This window comes from Podarcis erhardii (genome assembly GCF_964252035.2).
Source record: "Podarcis erhardii genome assembly, chromosome: 13".
NCBI classification, from domain to species: domain Eukaryota; kingdom Metazoa; phylum Chordata; class Lepidosauria; order Squamata; family Lacertidae; genus Podarcis; species Podarcis erhardii.
The window spans coordinates 20,135-45,023 of record NC_138502.1 but is presented as its reverse complement, the minus strand read 5'-3'; the positions used below and the strand labels follow the sequence as shown (position 1 = coordinate 45,023).

Genomic DNA, 24,889 nt, shown 5'->3' with positions numbered 1-24,889 from the left:
GCATCGTGGTGGTTTGTGCATCTCCTGGGGCTGCTGCTGGTCACTGGGCTAAGCCATGTTGCCCCCAACTAAAAAGCCCCTGCAGGGAGTGGGGAGGGCTCAGTGGGGTTGACTTTGGGGTGTGCATGTGATTGAAAAGGAATGGCGATGTGGATCAAGAGTGGACATCTTGCCTCTGTGGGGCCTGTTCCTGGTCTGTCCTTACTCAGCCCCACTACTTGCATTCGCCATCAAGCCAGACAGTCTCAGACAGACATGCAACCTGACCGGGGTGGGGTGGGGTCCCATCCTGAAGTTCCCACAAGAACTTACAAAAGACCCATTCGGGGGGGGGGTGTCTCTCCTTCCTTTGAGGTTTTTAAGCAGAGGTGTCTGGCTATCCGTCTTGGATGCTGTAGTTGAGATTCCTGCATTGCAGGGGGTTGGACTATGTGAGATATAAAACACCGGCCCCAAGACTCTGCGTCCTGGGACCTTTAAATAAAAATTTGAGCAAAATTGGTGAAGCAGCAAAAAGTTAGTTTATTGATTACATGTACGTTTCTTTCAAGATTTGGGTGTCCCAAAAGCAGGCACACCCCAGCTTAGTAAAACACAAGTTTATATCACCTGTTCCCCATTGGGTGGAGGCACACAGGGGTTACAGTCTTATCAGGACCACCTAATTAAAATATTAAACTCTCTGCCCCTATTGACATCTCCCATCCCTCTAAATCCAGGGACCATCACTCTTAATTACTTTTAACCAAATAAGGAAGTGTGTTCTCATGCATTTATCCAAGCGATGAAGCCACATCCTGACCACCCCTTAGGCGCACATGATTTCTATCCAGTTCTACCCTGCTGAAGTGTCTAAACCACATTCCAGCAGTAAGCCACCCTGTTTTCTGGCATTCTAACCCCAAGCCAGTAAAGATAAGTCCCCAAGCGAGTCTATGGTTTCTGAGTTGTTGCTACATTCTGCTCAGAAGCTGCAACTATTGGAGGCCTTTTGACCTTTTTTATGAAAAAGAGACATTTTTATTCCTTACAGACCAGATGACCCTCGGGGTCCCTTCCAGTTCTACGATTCTATGATTCTATGAGCTGCCTCTTGGTTTGCCTGGAGTGCTCACATTTTGCTCAATAATGTTTCAGGGGCAAGTGAGCTGGGTGCCAAAGGGAATGAGATGTGGAAGAGCCCATCTCTCAGGGAAAGGGGTTGGGCTGGGTGGTCTTCTGGGGACCTTGTGCTTTGCTGGCCACTTGGGTGGGGAGGGGGGAAATGCAAAAAGCTTGACTGACTGGTGGAGATGAGAGGGAAGTGCTGCTTAATCTCCCCCTCCAGCCCTTCTCAGCCAGGGTTCTGGATGCGCACATTTAAGGGACACGGCTTCCCCCCAAGGATCCTGGGAGCCATAGTTCACCCCCAACTGGACCAGATTTCCCCTCACCCAAACAAAATCCAGGAATCTTTGAGGGGAGTCGTGTGGTGCCTCTATCTAAATTGGCAGAAGTTACTTAAACCTCTTCCTTTGGGGTCAAACGCACTCTGCAGTGGTTTGGTTTGCCCTCAGAATCCCTGCTGGATTTGGAGCTTGGAGGAGGGGATTTGTCCCCCTGCTTTCCCTCTCCCTCTGTAGGAAGAGGACTTGCAGAATTGATGGGTGTTGCTGTGTGTTTGGTGTGTGTGAGGAGCAAAGTAAGAGCAGTCCAAATTGGGAGTTAAGATTAAAAAGGGAAAAGGTAGCTTTGCTTTAAAAATAAAATCAAAAACTTCCTTACAGTAGCTTCTTGTGCAGGGTCATTTTTTTGAGAGAAAATGTCTCTTGCTCCCTCCCCCAAAGGAAACTGGGAAGTTTTTGTGTGTGTGTGTGTGTGTGTTAGCAGGGCCTCTGCCTCCGGGCACTCCCCTCCCCTCCTTCCCTTTGGCTCTTCCCAGATCCTTCTTGGAAGACTCTGTTCCTGCTGGGTTGCAGCAAATATAATAAGCGGTTGTTGGGAGTATGATGGATGCTCCTTCCACTTCCGGAGCCGCACCTCAGCCTCAGATGTTTGGATTGCACCTCCCTGCCTTCCATGGTTCACTCACCCCAAAAGGGCACCAGCGGAGCTTAACCAGGAGATGCCCTGCCCCCCTCTGCCCTGCCCCTACTTCCTGCAGGGCTTGGGGTCCCAGTGGGCTGGGGAAGGGTCCCATCCTCAGGGTTGGGGGGGTCCGCTGAACCTTGAGGGAGCTCAGCTTTCCTCTCTTCTTGCTTCTCTCTTGACTCATGGCTTCCCGGGGCTAAGGAGAAACAGGGTCAGCCTGGAATAATATTGAGTTGGATAATGGCTGGTGGGAAAGGGTTAGGCAGGGACCCTCTCCTCTACGCTCTGCTGCCCCCCTCCCGCCCTTCAGACTGCTCAAGCCAGGTAGAAACCTTCTTCTACTAAGTAAGACGTAGGAAACGCCACTAAAACAATTTTGCTTTATCCCAAAGCTGTGGAAACTTTAAAGATATTGCACACTTTATCCAAAAACGGTGTTTTTCTTGACTGAAAGTTACTCTGGCTGCTACTTCGTTCTGCAGCTCTAGCAGCACTTCTTGCAAAGAAACAGCAACGTCTTTTTCTTCTTTATTTCTCTAGGTCACTTCTGTTTTCTTCACTTCTCACTTCTCTCTCTGCCCCCCCCCCCAGTCTCGTGCCGTACCCGCCCCATTTACACGATTTTCATCTGTGGCCCCCTTGGAATATCCTGGGGGGAGGGCCCAGCCCAGGGAGCCATATGGCCCCCAGTTGAGAAACACTGCGCTAAAAGATGGCCAGAATGCAGAAGCCTAATACAAAAAAGTCATAAAAATCCAAATCTGTCAGGAGCAGCCATCCATCTGCCCTTCAGCCTCACTGGAGGCACCTGGCGCACAGAGGGAATAGACACCCCCCTGCGCAAAGCCCGGGTCTGGGGTCTCTCCTCGGTAGCCAGCGGGCATCGTGGGGAGCGCGGAAAGACCCGGGGCAGGATGTGAATGGCCATGTTTATGCTGTGAACCGCCCTGAGATCTATGGGTGAAGGGCGGTATACAAATTTAATTCACCACCACCATCATCTTCGAGGGTGGGGGCTGGGAAAAGAGGGGGGTTCTCCCTTTCTAGACCTCTTTAAAATATGCTCGCGATGGCTCCTGGCCACAAAGACTAAGCGTGGCACTCTACAGAGGCAGCTATGCTTCTGGGTGCCAGCCCTGCCAGGAGACTGCCCTGCGCTTGGAGCCTGCTCGCGAGTTTTCCTTCGAGGCACCCTAGAGCCAGCAGCCACAGGCTCTTCCGCCGCTCTGCTGCCCGCCTGACGGCTCTCCTTTGGTCTCCGCAGGTGCTGTACTACATCATCGCCACCGAGGAGCCCCGGGCCCAGTCGGCGCCCCCGCCCGCGCGCGACCCCCGCCCGGCCCCGATGCCCTCCCCAGACGCCCGCGAGATGCAGGCGCTGCTCCAGCTGATCGCGTGGCCGGCTCCCGCCGAGGCCGCCGACGTGGCGTTCGCCAGCTCCACCAGCCCGGAGAAGAGCGGCTACGCGCTCCTGCGCGCCCTGCGCAACTACACGGTGGGCGACACGCTGCTGGTGCGCCTTGAGGCGCGCGACCACGCCGGGCGGCGCAAGCGCTACGGGGGCGACTTCGTGCGCGCCAAGGTGCACTCGCCGGAGCTGAAGGCGGCCGCGGCCGGGACGGTGCAGGACCACGGCAACGGCTCCTACACGCTGGCCTTCCCGCTGCTGTGGGCGGGCGCCGTGCGCGTGGCGGTGCGCCTCACCCACTCCAGCGAGGCCGTGGCGCTGTTGCGCCGCATCCGCCGCTCGCAGCCCTCCACGGTCGCCTTCTCCGGCTACTTCGCGCAGTCAGACCAGCCGGGCAAGGAAGAGGTGACCGAGTGCAACGTCCACCCGCCGCCCGGGCCAGCCTGCCAGTACGTGGACCCGGGCACCGGCGAGCGCTGGTTCTGCGTGCGGCCCCAGGCGCACCCTTGCGCGGCCCTTGTGCGCCACTCGTCGGGGCGCTACAAAAGCGTTCTGGCGCCCAGGGAGAAGGCTTTCTTTGCAAGGTGAGGGGGGGCGGCGGGGAGGGTGCCAAGTCTCCCAGGAGGCTTGTTAGACAGGTCTTTCAAAGAGAGAGGTGGGGGTTTTGTTTCTGCTTTTAATAAGGTTTTGTTAAAGCATTTTCGTAACAGAGTAAGAGAAAATAAACTAGATGAAAACAGTTACAGATAGGTAGCCGTGTTGGTCTGCCATAGTCAAAACAAAATAAAACAATTCGTGCATGCACACACGAAAGCTCATACCAAGAACTAACTTAGTTGGTCTTTAAGGTGCTACTGGAAGGAATTTTTTTAGATGAAAACAAACAGCGAGAGAAAGAGAAGAGAAAACACCAAAGGAAAACAAAAAGAGAAAAGGAAAGGAAAGGGGGAAATGAAAAGAGGAAAACAGAGGGAAAGTAAAAAAGACTTCTTATTTTTTGGCTGTCAGTTACATAAAAGAAAGTATTCAAAATATTCACTCTAGAATGACCTACAACTGGCAATATTTCCCGAAACTTCCAACACAAATGTCACAGATTAATTCGTTTTCCTTTTTACACAAGGAAGGTGTTCTCTAATTATTGTTATTAATAAACGTTAGCAATCGTTTTTCTCTAATCAGACATATCAGCTTTGTTTCCAGCAACTTCAACAACCTCCATATTAAACAATAATAAATACTTCCATCTTTGTCCCCACAAGATTCTCTCTGCTGTAATCATATATTTTTAAAAATTCCACAGTTCTTTTCTAATGTTTTGAATAATTTTTATATGCAGTCAACAGACAAAGAATCAGAAGTTCTCCTTTTTTCTTCTTTTCTTTCCCTCCTATTTTTCTTTTTCATTTTTTGTTTGTGTTTTTATTTAGATCTGTTTCTTTTATCTTTGATATTCTCAAAATGTATTTGATATTATTTTTTGTATATCCCCACCCCCAACAGAATCTTTTGGAGAAAAACAACAAAGAGCAGGGAGGGGAGGGGAGGGGAGGGGAGGCGCCCCTCCATCTCCCAGGGGCCACCTGGGCGGCTTCGGCAGAGTGTCTCTCTGGGCCCGGACTCCAAAGCCATCCTGTGACCCTTTCGTGTAAAATCAGTAGGTAGGAAAGGCTGAGAGGAGGCAGGTGAAGGTGCCTGAGGGAGACACACCAGCACGGTCAGTCAGTAGCCGGAACCAGCTGCTGGAGGGGCTCTGGGGGTCCTTGATGCCCTTTGTTCTTCCCTAGAGCCAGGAGTTTCCCAGGAGAAGCGCAGCCCAGGCAGCAGCACCTGCAGGACCCCCTCTTCCCCTCCCCCACTTCTCATTTCTCTCTGTCCACACAGGGCTGTGACAGACCAACCCATCCCAGGGAGTGTGCCTGTTATCCAGGTGCTGTCCAAGCCCCAGCAGGCCATCGGTGAGTTGCCAGGGGGGTCAGTTGCCCCCTGCTGGTCCCTGGTCCCTTTATTACCTGGTCACATATTTCTCTAACATAGTTCAAGTCTGTCAATCAAGTTGGCTGGAAATACTTGATAATGGATGTCGGAGACATCCTTTTGAAATGGTGAATTCCTGTCTCTTTGGACAGAGTGGCACTTTTCGGGCCTGGTGGGAGCTGACCATCTCTCTCCTTTGCCCACTTTCCTGCAGTGACGCCACCCCCTCAGCCGTGCCGCCCTGGCCTTGCCCCCACCAACCCAGCGGGCTTCTACTACGAGGACACCTGGGTTTCCTTGCTGTGTTACAGTCGGCCCTTCACTACTCCAGACTCGGCCCTCAGCTGCCTGAAAGGAAAGATCGTCCACATGGTTGGAGACTCCACCCTGCGCCAGTGGTGGGAGTTCCTGGTGGGATTCATCCCTTGTGAGTGCCTGCTCCCCTGGGGTAGTGGCAGGGGGGACACTTTGGGCATTCAGGTGGAACCGGAGGCAGGGCTGAGCTGAGGAGACCAGGCAAAAAGAAATGGAGGGAAGAGGACAATGAGTAGGGGGTACGGGGGAGGTCCCATTTGGTCATGCCGGGTGGAAAGAGGAGGAATGGATGGCTGGGGCTAGGAGAAGCAGGGAAGGGGCCAAAGAACTATATTTTACCCAACATGAGTCTCGAACCCATGACCCTGAGTGAAAGATTATTGTGCTCTACCAACTGAGCTATACAGCAACTCTTCAAACCCTGGTCTCTCCAAGGTCTGAGTCCAACACTCTAACCGAGCGGGTTCTCAAAGGGTGTGGCGCGCCATAGTGGGGTAGCAGGAAAGGATAGCAAGTGTGGCAGAAGATTCAAGGGCAATTTGAGAAATACTTAAATTATAGTATAATACAGCATCAAAATCAATTTTTGCATTTGCAGAATATGGATAGATATATTTTCCAAATGAGAGCAAGAGCCTCAAGAAATGCTGAGGACAATCCAACTTGGGTTTTCCAACACATTTCTTATTAATGAAAAAGTTTGGTGTGGTGGGAGTAGATTTTTATTCCAAAAGTGCAGCCCAGAGAATAAAGCTTCAGAACTTTACTCCTGAGTTGCAGAAGGTTGGAGTAGATGACCCTTGGGGATCCCTTCCTACTCTGTGATCCTAACCACTACTCTAGCCGCTACACCCCCTGTCCCTGTGAGGGTGGGCAGGACCCAGAGCAGGAGAACCCAGGGATGTTTGGGGTCTGAATCTCTCTCTGTCCCCCCTCTCTCCCTGCCCCTCTTGCCAGCACTCCAGCAGATCAACCTCCACGTCACTTACCAGTCGGGGCCTCTCCTGGCTGTGGAAGCCACCCGGGGCCTGGTGCTGAGCTGGCGTGCCCACGGTCTCCCTCTGCGCACTGGCAAGACCATGATGGCTGACTTGCACTACCTGGCCAACGAGCTGGATGCGCTGGGCGGTGGCCCTGACACCGTGGTGGCCTTCACACTCTGGGCGCACTTCACCACCTTCCCCCTGGAGGTCTACGTCCGGCGGCTGCGCCGGGTGCGGCAAGCTGTGGCCCAGCTCTTGGCCCGCAGCCCCCTCACCACCGTGGTCATCAAGACGGCCAACACCGGCTACAAGTCTGTCTACGGCAGCGACTGGCTCTCCCTGCAGCTGGACCACCTGCTGCGTGCCATGTTCACCGGCCTGCGTGTGGCCATTGTGGATGCCTGGGCCATGACCTCCTGCCACTACCTGCCCGACAACATCCACCCTGGCAAAGTCGTGGTGAGGAATGAAGTTGCTTCCTTCCTCTCCTACGTCTGCCCGTGAGACTGAGCCAGGAGGAAGAGGGAAGGAGCCCCAGGCGGGGGTCACCAGATGCCTTGCCACACTCTGCACAGCGGGTTGAAGATCCCCTACAGTGGGGAAAGGGGCCTCCAGAAAAGTGGGGGTCCCTTTCCCCCCAGCCACAAATGTTATGGGGAAAATGGGGGGACTTTGGGTCCCTGGAGGTCTGCTGTGGTCAGAGATACAAATGGAAGGAAGCAAGGCAAGCTGCTGATCTGTATTGGTCTGTTGCAAGAGACCAGGGGTCGGCAACCTAAGGCCCGTGGGCCACATGTGGCCCACAGGGGTCGTTTAACCGTCCCATGAGCCCCCCCGAACCGAGCCGCCCGCTGGGCAAGTCCCCACACGCTGCAGTAAACTGGTGTAGCGCAGTACGGGGACTCGCTTTCCCAATGCTGGAAATTGCATCTGTGCAGACACAGATGCTGGAAATTGTGTCTGCGCAGATGCAGACGCCGGAAATCACAGGCACATGCACACGCAATCCAGCCCACGGAGGGATCTCTGCTGGAGTGAACCGGCCCAGGCGAGGTAAACCTTGCCAAGCCCTGCAATAGACTCATCCCCGTCTGCCCCCCTTGCAAGGAGGTGAGGGAGCCCTGAACAAAAGCATGTTACAATTTTTAAACCCTCAGAGAGTGACTGCCCTGTCACAGAAAGAACACCCCAACACACATCACTGGTACATCACAAAATTGGCTGCACATGGAAATCAGATCATGCTCAGAGTCCATATTTCTCCAACGTATTTCAAGTCTGTCAATCAAGTTGCCTGGAAATACTTAATGGATGTTGGAGACATCATTGAGTTCCCAGTATGTCCCAAGAGCTACATTGGTTCCCAGTATGTTTCTGAGCACAATTAAAAGTGTTGGCGCTGACTTTTAAAGCCCTAAACAGCCTCAGCGCAGTATACTTGAAGGAGCATCTCGACCCCCATCCTTCTGCCCAGACACTGAGGTCCAGCTCTGAGGGCCTTCTCGGTAATGGCGCCTGCCCTGAGGAATGTGCTGTAAGCCACTCAGAGTGTCTGGGAAAACCGAGCCAGATTGGAGGGGTAATAATAAAATAATAATAATAATAATAATAATAATAATAATAATAATAATAATAATTGTCAGAGCTGCCTCTAGGTCCCAGCTCACCGAGGACCAACGCCAGGCTGATGTTATGTACAAAAGTCTTTATTGAAGTTTAATTTCCATTTCAAAGCCAGAGCGTGCAGCCCTACGTCTAGACTCTAGATCGGCGAAGTCCCGTCTGAGTCTCCGCCCCTTCCACACCAGTTTAAGATCCTAGCCCTGCTCCACCTCCTGTGCTGCTCTCTTCTCCTCTGGGTCCTCCTGCCCTCTGGGGCATTGCCCTTTCTGGACTCTTCCGACGCTGAGTCGCTTAGCTCCTCCCCCTGCCTCCGGCGTGCTTTAGGACCCGGTTCCCAATCCTCACTCTCTGCTGTCCCGCGCTCCTGTACATTTGAACTTGCTTCTCGCGCCAAACCAGTGACCTTTCTCCTAACCGTTACACTACTTCTATCACTGCTTCCCTCTTCCGTGACACTGGCCGGATCTGACCTCCCTTCCGTTGTCCGACTCTCCGAGGGAGGCGTGGTAGACTCTGCCTCGTCTCTTCTCCCTGGTGGGGAAAGCACTGGCCCCGACGCCTGGGACTCTTCCCCCCCACTCTGCTCTGGTGGGGAAGCTGGTCCTGATTTCCAACTACTGCTCTGGGAGTCCCTGCTGCCCCCTTGCTCCTGGGGCGTTCCCCTTGGGGCCCCCCTGCCCCTGGCCACTGGCGCTCCCTTCTGTGAATCTTCCGATTCGCTGGAGAGGCTCATGGAATCCCTCGGACCACTGTCCCCTCCTACGCTCCCTTCGGATTCCTCCCCCTCGCTCTCCATCTCCCATCTTCCCTGTGCCTCAGCTCCTGAGCCCCTGACAATAATAATATTCTGTTGTGGTTACATCAAGCCCTTCAATGTCACCCAGGGGTCAATGAGTCCATGAAGAAAGGCATCTGCATATGTTCCAGAAAATATTTAACATCTACACACCATTCAAGTGTCCTGAAGCCATCCTGGTTTCTGATGTGATCCCAGAACCACTGGCAGAGGAGCGGGGTGAGCGCAGAGCCCCCAGCACCATCGGGGAGGGGGGTACCATCGCGGCCACCCCCGGACACACACACACACACACACTGCGCCATGTGCTACGCCCCCGGGATGTGTGCCGTGCCCCCACGGGCAACGCACCACGCCCCTCGGGACACGTGCCAGCCATGCCACCGCCTGTTATCCGCCCCAGGTGCCGGACCATGCAGCTTCGCCACTGCCCAGAACATCCCTATTTCCCCTGGCAGCTTGGGCAGCTCCTCTCAGTTGCTGGAGAGCAGGGGAGGAGGAGAGGCTGCCGCTGCCCAGTCCTGCATGGCATACTGGCTCTGAGCAGCAGGGAGAGGGAAGGGCCACCCTGGGTGGGACTAAAGGGAGAAAGAGCGGAGTACAAGGAATCTTGACTTAAAAAAAAAAAAGCTTTGTGCATCCGTGTCTAATCTTGCCCCTTTCTAAAATTTTGTTATTGCTGAGTGTTTGTCTTCTTGTAAATTTACCAATCAAATCAAATCAGAATTAAGGGGTTTTCTCAGGATGGTGGAGGGTGTCTGTGCTGGGTCCTGTTGGTGTGGTGCTGGTGGCACTCACCCTTCTTCTGATAGGAAATGCTCTACAGGGGGAGGAACAAAAAATTGGCATCGAGGAGGGTCAGTTGGGAGAAAGAAATGCCCCTATTTTCATCATCTGAGGATTAGTGGAGGGCCTGCATCTAAACATCTGCATCAAAATATAAACATCCTGAAAGTTTTCAAGTTAACACTTGAAAAAGATAAATATGAGCAAAAATTGGGTTATGTATGAAAAATTAATACAAGAGGAAGGAAATAAATGGAAAATGAAGCCCTATGAGGAGGTAAAAGAATATGTTTTGACGTTTGCTTCAATTCAACAGTAAACTGGGTTTTCCCTGGGATAGTGGTGAGACCGAAGAAGAACATCTTGGACTGTGACTTGAAATCACGGCTTAAGCCAAGTGTGGATGAGCCCTTGTCGAAACAAAATTAAAAAATTCCTTTCAAACTTAGTTGGTCTCTAGGGTGCTATTGGAAGGAATTTTTTATTTTGTTTCAACTACGGCAGACCAGCACGGCTACCAATCTGTAACTATTCACACTGTGTGAGAAGTTTTAATCCTTTCCGTCTCTTTCCCCAAGAGGGACCATATCTTTCAGAATAATTTAACTGCTTTGTCAATACATAAAGGGCTTTTCAAAACAAAGACTTCATATCAGGAAATGAAACATCCTCCTCCTCCTCCTCATATTTATTTAAGAACCTAAGGAGAGCCTGGCTACTGAATCAAGCCAGTGGCCCATCTAGTCCAGCCTTCTGTTCTCACGGCGGCCAACCAGGTGCCCCCAGAGGGAAACCTACAAGCAGGATGGGAGAACAAAAGCCACTCTCCCTCTGGTGGCTTCCAGCAACTGATGTTCAGAAGCATTGCTGCCCCTAACTAGGGAGGTAGAACAACTCAATGAACTGCATATTGAGCATTCAAACTGACTGGTTTGCGGACAAATCTCTGGTCTGAGCAGCAGGGCTCTTCTTGTGCTCTGGTCTGGAAGGGACCTTGGCTCCCAGACAATCACCCAGCCAGCCCTGATCACGCCCAGACCTGCTCCGCTTCAGCCAGGACAGCAACTTGATCTCAAACTTCCGCTCACACTTGCTGGCAGCAGCAGAGCGTGCGTTCCTGGCACCCGGGGGTGCGTGTGCCAGGGGAGGGGGTGTGAGCGCATCAGGGGCACAGAGGGTGGAGGAGCCTGTGGTGGCACCCTTGCCCTCATTGCCAGAGTGACCGTTTGCCCTGGAACCAAGCAGGGCCGCCCTGTGCTGCCCCCCCTCCCCAGCAAACACAGCACTTGGTGGGCATGGAGCAAGGGGTCCCGTGTAGGCACCCCCAGCATGGCGCCTGCATGGAGGGGGCTCCTGCTTCATGGCCCCTCAAAAAACTGTGCCTGGGACCATGGCCCCTCTGGCACCCCCAGGCTACACCCCTGCCTGCTGGTGTCTGCTTTGACCCCTTTCAAGGCCAGTAACGCTCCCAAACTAGGACAGAAGGAGATGCCTGTTTTATTCACAAAGATCCTGAGCTGCAACAGCTGGACAGAGATGCAAGGATACATGGAAAAGATTTGCCTGCTACTTCCCATCCAAAGTCCTCAAAGAAGCTTATGGCAGGAAAGGTTCCCAAGCTCCTCTCCTCATGGGCTGTTTGAAAATGGCTGAGGGATTTAGCATACCACTTTTGTTCAGCTTATTGCAGCCTTTGCCATGTTCTTTGTTAGATGCTGTGTGATCTTTCCTTGCATTTTTATTGCTTGTTTTATATCTTACACATTGTATTTTACCATATGCTACACAATTCAAACTGTAATACAATAAAGTACAAAGAATAAGAGAAGGAACTAAAATGCAATTAAAAATCAATAGGAATATTTACTGGGATAGATGTACCTGAGGGATAGAACCTTATCTATTAAGAGGCTTAATATCAGAGTTGGAGGTCTGAGTGCACAAGATTCCTGCATTTCAGGGGCTTTCTGGTTTCTGCCTGCTCCCCAGGGCAAAAAAACCACACTGTGACACACTGGGGGAGGTTTCCTGCATTTATAAGTGAATTAAAAGAATTTTGCCTTTAGCCACCCATTTATTACTTTTCAAACTGGGGACCCACAATATTCAATAATATCAGACAGTTCCGTGAAAGAAGGTGCTTCCTTGGAAAAGTCAGATTTCTGATCTGTAATTAGTTAATTTATGGTAAATAAAATCCAGGGCAGGCTTGGGCAGGCTTTGGACGTTAGAGGGAGAAACACTAGGAGAAAAAAAGGAAGAGGTTGAGAGGAAAATTAAGAAGCTGGGAATAGAGTGTAGATATAGGATAAAAGCTGGAGCTCTTCTTGAAAGCAACAGAGCACACCGTCTCCACCAAGGAGGAGACAGGGGACTCCCCTGAGAAGGAGGCTAGTTCACCAACACAGGAGCCAGATATATGGAGAAACGTGACTCAAAGAAGTAGGAGGCCCAGGGTTCGCTCTGATTGTTTAGAAATACACAATCGCTTTGAGGTCCTCTCCCCTAGTATGGAAGACGAAGAGCAGACTCCATTTGAGGATCTCTCCCTCGTTACAGTCGATCAGGTATATGAAGACGAGCAGCAAAGTCAGTCCTCAGGGAATGTGCAGGCGACCTTGGAACAGACAGCTCACGGAAGAACCCCGACCAGACCTAAGAGGAGGCGTGTAGTGGTGATAGGGGATTCCCTACTGAGGGGAACAGAAGCAGTGATCTGTGGGCCTGACAAAATGTCTCAGGAAGTGTGCTGTCTCCCCGGGGTTAAGATCCAAGATGTAACTGAACGACTGCAAGGAATCATAAAACCCACTGACAAATACCCCTTCCTCTTGGTTCATGTGGGAACCAATGACACTGCAAGCAATAGCCTCCAGAAGATCAAAAGAGACTATAAGGCTCTGGGCAGGAGATTGAACCAATTAAATGCACAAATTGTCATCTCATCTGTCCTCCCAGTTGAACGACGTGGCCCAGGGAGAGAGGGGAAAATAGTGGAAGTGAACAGCTGGCTTCGCAAATGGTGTAAACAGGAACAGTTTGGATTCTTAGATCACAGACTGCAGTTTCTTGAAGATGGACTTCTGGCAAGCGATGGGCTGCACCTCACAACGGTTGGGAGGAATGTTTTTGCCAAAAATCTCAGAAACCTCATCAGGAGGGCTTTAAACTGACTAATGTGGGGGAGGGAGACAGTGCTCCTGAAGGTAGGAGTCTATCAATTGATGAACATGATCATCCAAATGTCATAGACCAAATGGAGCAAACAGCACGCAGACCTAGTGGTGGGAGGAAAAAAATCCTTAAATAAGAGACACGGGGGAATGATTAATGGACTTCAATGTCTGTACACTAATGCGCAAAGCATGGGTAATAAACAAGATGAGCTTGAGCTCTTGGTACAGCAAACTAAATATGACATAATAGGCATCACTGAAACCTGGTGGGATAAGTCCCACGACTGGAATGTAATAATGGAGGGTTACAATCTATTTCAGAGAAACAGACCAGACAAGAAAGGAGGAGGAGTGGCGTTATATGTCAGGGATGTGTATACCTGTGAAGAGATCCAAGATTTAGAACCTCAAAGCCAAAGTGAGAGCATTTGGGTCAAAATTAAGGGAGAGATGAATAACAGGGACCTCATTGTGGGAGTTTACTATAGATCCCCAAGCCAAACGGAGGACATAGATGATGCCTTCCTGGAACAGATGGCCAAGCATGCAAAAGGAAGGGAGATAGTAGTAATGGGGGACTTCAATTACCCGGATATTTGCTGGATGTCAAACTCAGCCAAGAGCATAAGGTCAAACAGATTCCTCACTGGCCTTGCAGACAACTTCGTTGTCCAGAAAGTGGGAGAAGCAACAAGAGGAACAGCCATTTTAGATCTGGTCCTAACCAATGTGGATGACCTGGTTAGTGGGGTAGAAGTGGAAGGATCATTAGGCGTGAGTGATCATGCTCTTCTGAAGTTTACTATACAGCGGAAAGGAGCAGCCAAGCATACTAGGACTCAATTTCTTGACTTTAAGAAAGCCGACTTCATAAAACTTAGGGAAGTGCTGGGTGAGATCCCATGGACAGTAATACTAAAAGGAAAGGGAGTTCATGATGGCTGGGAGTTTGTTAAGAGGGAGATAGTAAAAGCACAACTTCAGGCAATACCAATGAGACGGAAACATGGAAGGAGCCTAAAGAAGCCAGGGTGGCTATCTAAAGAACTCTTAACTGAGTTAAGATTAAAAAAGGATGTGTACAAAAAATGGAAAAGGGGGGAAACCACCAAAGAGGAATTCAAACAAATAGCCAGCACGTGTAGACACAAAGTCAGAAAAGCTAAAGCACAGAATGAACTCAGGCTTGCTAGAGAGGTTAAAAGCAACAAAAAAGGCTTTTATGGGTATGTTCGTAGCAAAAGGAAGAACAAAGAAACAGTGGGGTCACTCAGAGGAGAAGATGGTGAAATGCAAACAGGGGACACAGAAAGGGCTGAACTCCTCAATGCCTTCTTTGCCTCAGTCTTCTCCGATAAAGAAAACAATGCCCGACCTGAAGAATTTGGAGCAAATGATTCAGCAGAGGAAACACAGCCCAGAATAACTAAGGAGATAGTACAAGAATACTTGGCTAGTTTAGATGTATTCAAGTCTCCAGGGCCAGATGAACTGCATCCAAGAGTATTAAAAGAACTGGCAGATGTGATCTCAGAACCACTGGCAGTCATCTTTGAGAATTCCTGGAGAACAGGCGAAGTCCCGGCACACTGGAGGAGGGCAAATGTCCCTATTTTCAAAAAGGGGAAAAGAGAGGACCCAAATAATTACCGCCCAGTCAGTCTGACATCAATACCAGGGAAGATTCTGGAGCAGATCATTAAGCAAACAGTTTGTGAGCACCTAGAAAGGAATACTGTGATCACCAATAGTCAGCATGGATTTCTGAAAAATAAGTCGTGTCAGACTAACCTGATCTCGTTTTTTGACAGAATTACAAGCCTGGTAGATGAAGGGAATGCAGTGGATGCAGCCTACCTTGATTTCAGCAAGGCATTTGACAAGGTGCCCCATGATATTCTTGTAAAGAAGCTGGTAAAATGCGGTCTTGACTATGCTACCACTCAGTGGATTTGTAACTGGCTGACTGACCGAACCCAAAGGGTGCTCATCAATGGTTCCTCTTCATCCTGGAGAAGAGTGACTAGTGGGGTGCCACAGGGTTCTGTCTTGGGCCCCGTCTTATTCAACATCTTTATCAACGACTTGGATGATGGACTCAAGGGCATCCTGATCAAATTTGCAGATGACACCAAACTGGGAGGGGTGGCTAACACCCCAGAGGACAGGATCACACTTCAAAACGACCTTGACAGATTAGAGAACTGGGCCAAAACAAACAAGATGAATTTTAATAGGGAGAAATGTAAAGTACTGCACTTGGGCAAAAAAAATGAGAGGCACAAATACAAGATGGGTGACACCTGGCTTGAGAGCAGTACATGTGAAAAGGATCTAGGAGTCTTGGTTGACCACAAACTTGACATGAGCCAACAGTGTGACGCGGCAGCTAAAAAAGCCAATGCAATTCTGGGCTGCATCAATAGGAGTATTGCATCTAGATCAAGGGAAGTAATAGTGCCACTGTATTCTGCTCTGGTCAGACCTCACCTGGAGTACTGTGTCCAGTTCTGGGCACCACAGTTCAAGAAGGACACTGACAAACTGGAACGTGTCCAGAGGAGGGCAACCAAAATGGTCAAAGGCCTGGAAACAATGCCTTATGAAGAACGGCTAAGGGAGCTGGGCATGTTTAGCCTGGAGAAGAGGAGGTTAAGGGGTGATATGATAGCCATGTTCAAATATATAAAAGGATGTCACATAGAGGAGGGAGAAAGGTTGTTTTCTGCTGCTCCAGAGAAGCGGACACGGAGCAATGGTTCCAAACTACAAGAAAGAAGATTCCACCTAAACATTAGGAAGAACTTCCTGACAGTAAGAGCTGTTCGACAGTGGAATTTGCTGCCAAGGAGTGTGGTGGAGTCTCCTTCTTTGGAGGTCTTTAAGCAGAGGCTTGACAACCATATGTCAGGAGTGCTCTGATGGTGTTTCCTGCTTGGCAGGGGGTTGGACTCGATGGCCCTTGTGGTCTCTTCCAACTCTATGATTCTATGATTCTATGATTCTAAGACTTAGTGATGGAACCATTTAAGCAACCACTACCATTCCAGACACATACTTCAATCCTTCAATCCACTGGTACTCAAGGATTCTTCCCTGAATCCATTGCTGTGAATTTTCGTCTGTGATGCTGCTTTAAGCATTGTTCCACAGCAATGGATTCATAAATGGGAAACTCATTCAAACCAAAGGATGCTTCCCTGAAATTTATTTCATTGCAGTGGAACTATTTTAGAGGTGTCCTGGGTGAACGAGGTTCAGAAACACAATGCCAGGAACAGAGTCTCTTAGATAATGTCACACCAAACACAGTTTATCGAACTTCAGTAAGCAGGTTCATTGCTTTGGAACTGGGGAAAAGGTACCAGGGCAGCCATCACACTTAGGAAAGGATTGTGTAGGGCATCCTTTGTGTGGTGTCTCTGGTGACAATGCCAGGGAACCAGGTCTCAAAGCAAGTCTAAGCAGATTTCCACCAACACAATAGGCTCATACCCTTACTGATAAAAATGACTCACAGAATTCCACTGAGCCCCCTTGCTTTTGACCTCACCTCACAACACTTGGCTGGGCAACTGGACTCACCTTCCTTCCTGACCTGATCAACAAGATTTTCAGAGACCATCACTCTCATTGGGCATTCATACAAACAAAACAAATAAGGACAACACAAAATTCCCCTGTATATTTTTTTGGTTGCAACCACCCAGCATATCTGGCAATACCAATATAACCAGCAACAACAAAACCTTATTTCAATAAAACCAGCAAACCACCTCAAAAATAACTTGTAAAACAAAATGAAAGAAATTTTCAGTTAAAGCCTGCAATAAATAGCATAGGGGTTAAAACTCATACATCCACACAAGCCTCAAAGACGCCAGTGCTGAATGTTGAGTGCAGGACAGGCAAAGGAGGAGATTTTTAAATTTTGGTTATTTTTGAGGCACCTCTGCCAGTGACAGTCTCCCCACTTCAATCCAGTTCCTGAGACTCTGTGGTGTATCAGTCAATCCCACTTTTAACATGAAACGGAGAAATTTAAAAGTGGTTCCTAGACTGGAGGTATCCCACCCAGAAACCCAACAGAAAAGGATGGAAGCTCCAGGTGAAAAGACAGGCTTTTATTGAAATACAAATGTGCCTAGGGACAGCCTCAAAAAAAGAAGGCTGCAAAGAACCACATCCAAAGCAATGTTTTTAATTAAAAAAATTCCTTCCAGTAGCACCTTAAAGACCAACTAAGTTTGTTATTGTTGTGAACTTCCGTGTGCATGCACACTTCTTCAGATCCACACTTTAATACACTTCCATGTTACAAATGATTTCTATTTAACAATCAAAGGATCACAGCAACCTGAATAGTCGCAACCTAGTGTCGCCACCGCGAATCAATCAAAATCACCTAGTTCAAACCAGCCCCCATCTCAGTGTCCTTCCCTGTTTAGACTTTGACTAATTTTCCTATTCATTAAATGTCTCTCAATATCCTTTTCATCTGTCTACAAAACAATTCAATATTAATCACAACTGCCATGCCTAGCTGATTCTCGTTTCATGCACACAATGGCCATCATAGAGTCTAACAGTTTATTCTTTTCAGTGATCTGGAACAAACATTCACTGTGTACGGTACCTAAAAGCAACTAGTTCTGTGCTGTAAAAAAAACAGGTCCAGGCCTCTTCATTTTAGCTAGGCCATAGACTCAAAAGAAAATGAAACCATCAAATATACAGTTCTCTGAAATTATATTTTCTCATTGGGCTAGATGACCCTTGTGGTCCCTTCCAACTCTACAATTCTATGCTTCTATGATTCTGCCGTCTCCCATCTTCAGTCACAGAAAAGGCCGGAACAAAGTGTCATCCTACTCAACACTCAGATGATATCTGGTTGAATGTGAGTAATGATGGCCACCTTCATATATCTCAAGGGCTCTCCCATGGAAGATGGGAGGGGAGGACCCAAAGCAATGGCTTCAAGTGAGAGGAAAAGAGATTGCAAGTAAACACCAGGAAAGCTGTTTGATGGGAAGAAGGTGATGGGATCTCCTTCCTTGGAGGTTCTTAAGCAGAGTTTGGATGGCCCTCTATCCTGGATGCTTTAGCCGAGATTCCTGCATTGCAGGGGGTTGGACTAGATGACCCTCAGGACCTGTCCAATCCTCCAGTCCTATGATTCCAGGATGGAGTTTCCTGCTTCTCGCAAAGCCTTTTCCCCTGCATGCTGCTCTGCCTGTTTCTGTTTCCAAGGAAGGAGCAGCACAGCACGTCAGCCAAGAGGATCCCCCAAAATAAAACATCTCTGGGTGTGCGCAACACATATGGCTCCTCCTGGGTTCCAGAGAGAGAGAGAGAGAGAGAGAAAGCACAGAGGGAGAGAGAAGCAATTCTTTATATGCTTGGCTTTGAAAGGGTTAAAAGGAACTGAACTGGATTCCTAGACAGGACAGGAAATAAGGGCGGGGGCAGATCCTCCAGAGCCAAAGCCTTATCACGTCCCTTCCTGCAAGGGGGGGGGCTGCGGAGGGGGCAGCTGTTGTCTCTCTGCTCTGCACTTTCTGGGATCTGGTGAGTCTCTTCTCTCTTCTGCTATAGGGTGCATGGGGGGGGAGATGGGGGTCCCAAGGCTACAGGGAAGGATGAAGGTGAGTGTTCAGCTCATTCATGGTGGGACCTCCCCCAACCCCACCCAGAACACAAAAATTGGACCCACAAAGGAACTGACAACCAATGCAACTGCTCTCAAGGTTAGTTGTGGGGATTCATTGAGGTGGGGTAGATCCATGGATGCCACTTTGAGCACCTTGGAGAAAAAAGTGGTGAGATAGAACTGCCATTAATAAAGAGAGGAAACCCAGCCCATAATAGGGCTTCTGCATTTTGGACCAGCCTTCTAGGAGGGCAAGAGGCTTACTTCACCCTCTTTCCTTTTTTTCTTAAAGAAAGCTGAGAGTGTGGGCTGTGGTGCTGTCCAGCTCTGGTTCCTTGCAAGACTCATCCAGGGAAACACTATTTTCTCCTGACACTGTGTCCATTTTATAATACACAGGGCTTTTTTTGTGGCCAGAACTCACTAGAACTCCATTCTGGCACCTCTCAGGTGGGTGCCATTGTCCTTCTAAGAGAAGGAGGGAGGTGTTCACAGTGAGTTCCAGCACCTCTTTTCTAGAAAAATAGCACTGATAACAGAAACAGATAAGTAGCCGTGTTGGTCTGCCATAGTCAAAACAAAACAAATTCCTTCCAGTAGCACCTTAAAGACCAACTAAGTCAGTTCTTGGTATGAGCTTTCGTGTGCATGCACACTTCTTCAGATACACTGAAACAGAAGTTTCCAGACCCTTCTATATAGTGAGAAGGTGGGGAGGGGTATTACTCAGAGGGGTATTACTCATACAGGCCAGACCTTACGCCAAAGAATAAACGGACATAAATCGGACATCTGGAATCACAAGACAGAGAAACCAGTAGGAGAACATTTCACTCTCCCAGGACATTCTATACAAGATCTCAAAGTAGCTGTTTTACTACAAAGGAATTTCAGAAATAGACTGGAAAGAGAAGCTGCTGAATTACAACTTATCACCAAACTCAAAACCATGGAGAAACCTGGTCTGAACAAAGACCTTGGATTCTTATCTCATTATACATGACAAAGCCATTTTTCACCTTTTCACCCCTTGCTTTTTCCTGTAAGACCTATTGCAGTCGTTAAGAGTCGTCAACAGGCTCATCACAGCTATCTGCCAATCACCCATTCCCACCACCCTTCTGAGTAATACCCCTCCCCACCTTCTCACTATATAGAAGGGTCTGGAAACTTCTGTTTCAGTGTATCTGAAGAAGTGTGCATGCACACGAAAGCTCATACCAAGAACTGACTTAGTTGGTCTTTAAGGTGCTACTGGAAGGAATTTGTTTTGTTTTGACTGATAACAGAACAATGTGTTTGCTTTGTAGCATTTGCCAGCACCTCTAATTTGGACAGACAGAACATGGCAGGAAAAAAATGGAATTCCTTTCGCTCTCCAGAAGGCTTCCTGAAAGCACAGACGGATGAGCAATACTTAGCGGGCCCTGAAGCAGGAAGAGGCCATGCCATGGAAACTCAGAGCAGTGGGGGATTCTGGAAAAACTCCATGCAGAAGATTCTGAGTGAGGAGGACACCCTTCGCTCAGAGGTGCAGAGGCAGCAGTTCAGGCAGTTCTGCTACCAAGAGGCCAAAGGACCCCGTGAGGTTTGCAGCCGACTCTACCACCTCTGTTGTCAGTGGCTGAAGCCAGAAAGGCACACGAAAGCTGAGATGCTGGACCTGGTGATCTTGGAGCAGTTCCTGGCTGTCCTTCCATCAGAGATAGAAAGCTGGGTGAGGGAATGCAGAGCAGAGAGCAGTTCCCAGGCAGTGGCCCTGGCCGAAGGTTTCCTCCTGAGTCAGGCGGAGGAGAGAAAGCAGGCGGAGAAGCAGGTGAGAGAAACTTTCCTCTGGATACCCCAAAGAGCTGTGAACAGGAGGGAGAGTATCCCAAAATGCTCTAGTAACTATGCACCCCTTTTTGGAAACCATCCAAGGAAGTATATCAGATAACTTTACATTTTAACTCTGCGATTCCTTTTCTTATCCTTCTCCCCATTCTCTGTTTTGAATCCTTTTGCTGTTTTAGGGAAGGATTATCTTGGCAGAAAGTGGCCTGGATTCCTCTGAAGCAGAGCGGACTTTGTTGGACATCAGAGAGAGGCCGCTGGGTAAGGAGGAAGTAGTTCATTCTCCGTTTGATCACATTCTATCGATTCTGAAACTATCTGTGGGTTCTTTGAATCTTTTGGGGAAAGCACTTGGGGCCAACTAATATGAAATGCGTACAAACATCAAAACACACTCAGCCGGGGAGAAGCATCATGCCCTCCTGGCTCCCCACTTCCCTTTGTCTCTCACAGGTAAAAGAAGGATGCTGACAAGATCATCTTTTCATGGTGGCAGAAGGGAAGCAGTGGCTGTGGAACCAGATCAGGTAGGGGGAAGGAGCCTTGTGGGGAAAGAGGAGGAGGGATGGGGCAGCCAGGGTGGTTCTGCCCCTGAATGAATCTCTCTTATCCTCTTGCCTTCTGTCCAAGCTTCCCTTAACAAAGGCTGAATATACCACTAGAGAATGTTTATGTGCTGAGAAAAACAAACAGCTATTTCGTCCTAACTCCTGAATGTCACTAGCATATCTATCAGTCATTGCAGCCTTCTTTCCATGTTTATCAGTGAATGCTAAAATAGGCTTCTAAGAAAATAACGTACCATAAAAAACAGTGGCCTGGATTCACCTAGCCAGCCTCATCAGTTGCTCCATGGCATTTCCCCCTGTCTCTCACCTCTTCCCCTGCCCACTGTTCCCCTTGAACTTGGATTTAGGGCATCTGTAGGGTCCCCTCCCAATATACACAATAAAATAATTCCATTAAGACATTAAAAGATGCATCCACACTTAAATTGTGCAGCAACAAAATCCAATTAAAACAACAGAACAATGTGTAGCAACTAGTCTTTGTGCTGTCTGAGAGGAGGACATTCTTTTTCTTTCAGGGTTCACTGTACTTTGAAGATGTCGCTGTTCATTTCACAGACGAGGAGTGGGCGTTGCTAGACCCTGACCAGAGAGCTCTGCATCAGGAAGTCATGGAGGAGAATAATGGGATCATGGCCTCTCTTGGTAAAGCTCCCTGTTAGATCATAATATCTGTTCTGAAATTCAATCCATATCTCTATGTTACAAACCTCCCATGTTTTGATAGAGCTCAACGTTGCGACCTACAGCACCTGAGATTCTGACATCCCCACAGGAAACCTTGAATGGAGGGCTTTTGACTGTTTTGTCTGTGAATATTCTTCCTCCAGTTATGCCTTTTTAACTGTAGGCTGCGCTGCCCGAACTGACCAAGCCTTTTAAAATGTAGGCTTCACAATAGTTAGGGAAGTTGAAATGGTTTCTGTCAGGTTTTTTGTCTTCACTTCTGCTTGTGTCCATTTTTGATTGACCAAAGAGACGTCTGTTAAAGAAGATGGAGCAGATTCCATGGTTGGACCAAATAAAATCCACCTCAGAAAAGAGCCAGGTTTTCTGAATCTCAAAGGCAGAGAACCCTGTAGGAAGGTGTCACATCTAACTCCCTTCACTTCACCCTCTATCACAAGCGTTAATGAGCATTATTCAGTACAGTGCTACCTTGGGTTACATACGCTTCAGGTTACACACGCTTCAGGTTACAGACTCCACTAACCCAGAAATAGTACCTTGGGTTAAGAACTTTGCTTCAGGATGATAACAGAAATCATGTTCCGGCGGCGCGGCAGCAGCGGAAAGCCCCATTAGCTAAAGTGGTGCTTCAGGTTAAGAACAGTTTCACGTTAAGAACGGACCTCCGGAACAAATTAAATACTTAACCTGAGGTACCACTGTATTTGGAGCTCCATTTCTTCCTTAGGCTCTAATCCATTTCTGTCTTTGTTACAGGTGGTGATGAATTGGAAAAGAAGAACAAGGGAGATCATGACAACATCCGCACAGTGGAGAAACCACATAAATATTTGGAGTGTGGAGAGAGCTTCAATCAGAGCAGCCATCTCACTTCTTATCAAAGAATTCATACAAGGAAGAAACCTTATCAGTGCTTGGAATGTGGGAAGAGCTTCAGTAAGAAGGAAAGTCTCACTTCCCATAACAGAATTCATATGGGGGAGAAACCACACCAGTGTGTGGAATGTGGAAAGAGTTTCAGTCGGAACGCCCATCTCATTTCTCATCAAAGAATTCATACAGGGGAGAAACCTTATCAGTGCGTGGAATGTGGAAAGCGCTTCACCCAGAAGGAAAGCCTCAATTCCCATCAAAGAATTCATACAGGGAAGAAACCACATCAGTGCTTTGAATGTGGGAAGAGCTTTTATACAAGCACAAACTTTCATCGCCATCAGAGAATCCACACTGGAGAGAAACCCAATCAGTGCTTGGAATGTGGAAAGAGCTTCAGTCAGAGGTCCCATCTCACTGCCCATCAAAGAATTCATACAGGGGAGAAACCTTTTCAATGCCAAGAGTGTGAAAAGAGCTTCAGTAAGAGAGCCCATCTCACTGCCCATCAAAGAATTCATACAGGGGAGAAACCTTTTCAATGCCAAGAGTGTGGAAAGAGCTTCCGTCGGAAGGAAAGTCTCACTTCACATGAAAGAATTCACAGAGGTGAGGAACAATATAAATGTTTGGAATGTGGGAAGAGCTTTAATACAAGCACAAACTTTCGTCGACATCAGAGAATTCACAGTGGGGAGAAACCTTTTAAATGCCAAACGTGTGGAAAGAGCTTCAGTCAGAAGGAAAGTCTCACTTCCCATCAAAGAATTCATACAGGAGAGAAACCATATAAGTGTGTGGAATGTGGAAAGAGCTTCAGTCACAGCTCCACTCTCACTTCCCATCAAAGAAATCATACAGGAGAGAAATATCAGGGTGTGAGGGTGGGTGTCAGGAGCAGGTCATTAATAACTCACACGGTGTCAGTGAAGTTAACTCTCTATTCAAAGAAATAAAACAGCTCAGGAGGCCAAACCTAGTGAGCACAGCAACTCTTTCCATTAGTTCTTGACCCAATGAAGCAGTTGTGAGGACCTAAGGTCCCCACCTTCCCACAGTTCCTTAAGTCTCCTCCTGCCCCGGTTCCTTCCCAAACAATCTGAGATTTCTTTGCCTTGTCTGTCTCTGCTCCTCCCTCATCACTACTTTTCTGGTCCTAGAAGATCAGCGGTAGAGTAGCTTGTTGCTGCAGGAGGGGGAGACTCCCTGTTTTTTCCACCAGCCTGACTCATCTCTTCCTCTTGGTCTCGCTCCTCTCCTGCTTTAGTTTCTGCCTCTGGTTCTGGACTGCTCTCTGCCACAGAGTCTTCCTGCTCACTAAACCCTGTTAGCACTTCAGCTTCTTACACCTCCTTCCCCAAGTCTGCTTTCGCTTCTCTCTCTGGCTGCTCATTATCGTCCCACCGCCAGTCCCCAGGGTCTGAGCTATCTTCCCTTGGGGGTTCCCCAGCTGATGCCTCCCACCACTCCTCTATGACACAGTGTTTGGAATGTAGAAAGGGCTTTAATACAAGCACAAACTTCCATAGTAATCAAAGTATTCACCGTGGGGAGAAATCATTTCCATGTGAGTGTTAAAAGAGGTTCTGGTTACATATCCTGTTGGTATACTAAGGTGTAAGCTGTCAAGTCCTCCTCAGGGCTCCCAAGGATCTTCAGAAAAACATGAATTCTCCAGAGACTCCTGGTGAGCCCAGCTCTCAGAGAAAGTTGGAGTTATTCTCAATGCAGCATCACGTCTGAGTTGAAATCTCTCTCTGCCTCTTGAGGTTACACAGGCACTGTGGCTCTATGCTTTGTTCAGGCAATCCTTTCTAGATGCATAGAAGTTGATGTGCTCTAATCTTATGCTATTAGCTTTAATGTATTTATGATTTTAATTTTAATATTGCTGTTTAAATGTTTTTTATTGATAATATTATTTTTCCTAGTTAAACTGGTTAAATGTTTTGTTACCAGTTACCATCAAGTGGTATTTTATTCAATAGAAATATTTATTCCAATAGAAGTAAATCAAGGGTGCCCAAACTTTTTTCAAAGAGGGCCAGATTTGATGAAGTGAACATGCGTGAGTGCCGGCCAAAGTTGCTGAGCTTATTTGGGGATTTTACCCCAGGACATACCTGAAGTAAATAAA

At 48.4% G+C, this 24,889-nt stretch overlaps 2 protein-coding genes across 4 annotated transcripts in view; both read left to right on the top strand.

The window, feature by feature from the left end:
* LOC309326347 (NXPE family member 3-like) overlaps nucleotides 1-8,075 on the top strand; it is a 33,581-nt gene extending 25,506 nt beyond the window's left edge. For all 3 annotated transcript variants that reach the window (XM_081834963.1, XM_081834964.1, XM_081834965.1), the window contains 4 exons: nucleotides 3,335-4,062; nucleotides 5,363-5,436; nucleotides 5,670-5,882; nucleotides 6,728-8,075. In XM_081834963.1, coding sequence (XP_081691089.1) covers nucleotides 3,335-4,062; nucleotides 5,363-5,436; nucleotides 5,670-5,882; nucleotides 6,728-7,257 — 1,545 coding nt within the window. In that variant the 3' untranslated portion in view covers nucleotides 7,258-8,075. The remainder of the gene's footprint in view (nucleotides 1-3,334; nucleotides 4,063-5,362; nucleotides 5,437-5,669; nucleotides 5,883-6,727) is intronic.
* Nucleotides 8,076-9,271: 1,196 nt separating this feature from the next.
* LOC309327426 (uncharacterized protein) lies at nucleotides 9,272-24,652 on the top strand. The gene is made up of 7 exons (XM_081836692.1): nucleotides 9,272-9,391; nucleotides 19,187-19,237; nucleotides 20,098-20,603; nucleotides 20,800-20,881; nucleotides 21,074-21,147; nucleotides 21,708-21,834; nucleotides 22,636-24,652. The coding sequence occupies exons 1-7, from the start codon at nucleotides 9,295-9,297 to the stop codon at nucleotides 23,706-23,708; spliced, it is 2,010 nt and encodes a 669-aa protein (XP_081692818.1). The 5' UTR covers nucleotides 9,272-9,294; the 3' UTR covers nucleotides 23,709-24,652.
* The last annotated feature ends 237 nt before the right edge of the window (nucleotides 24,653-24,889 follow it).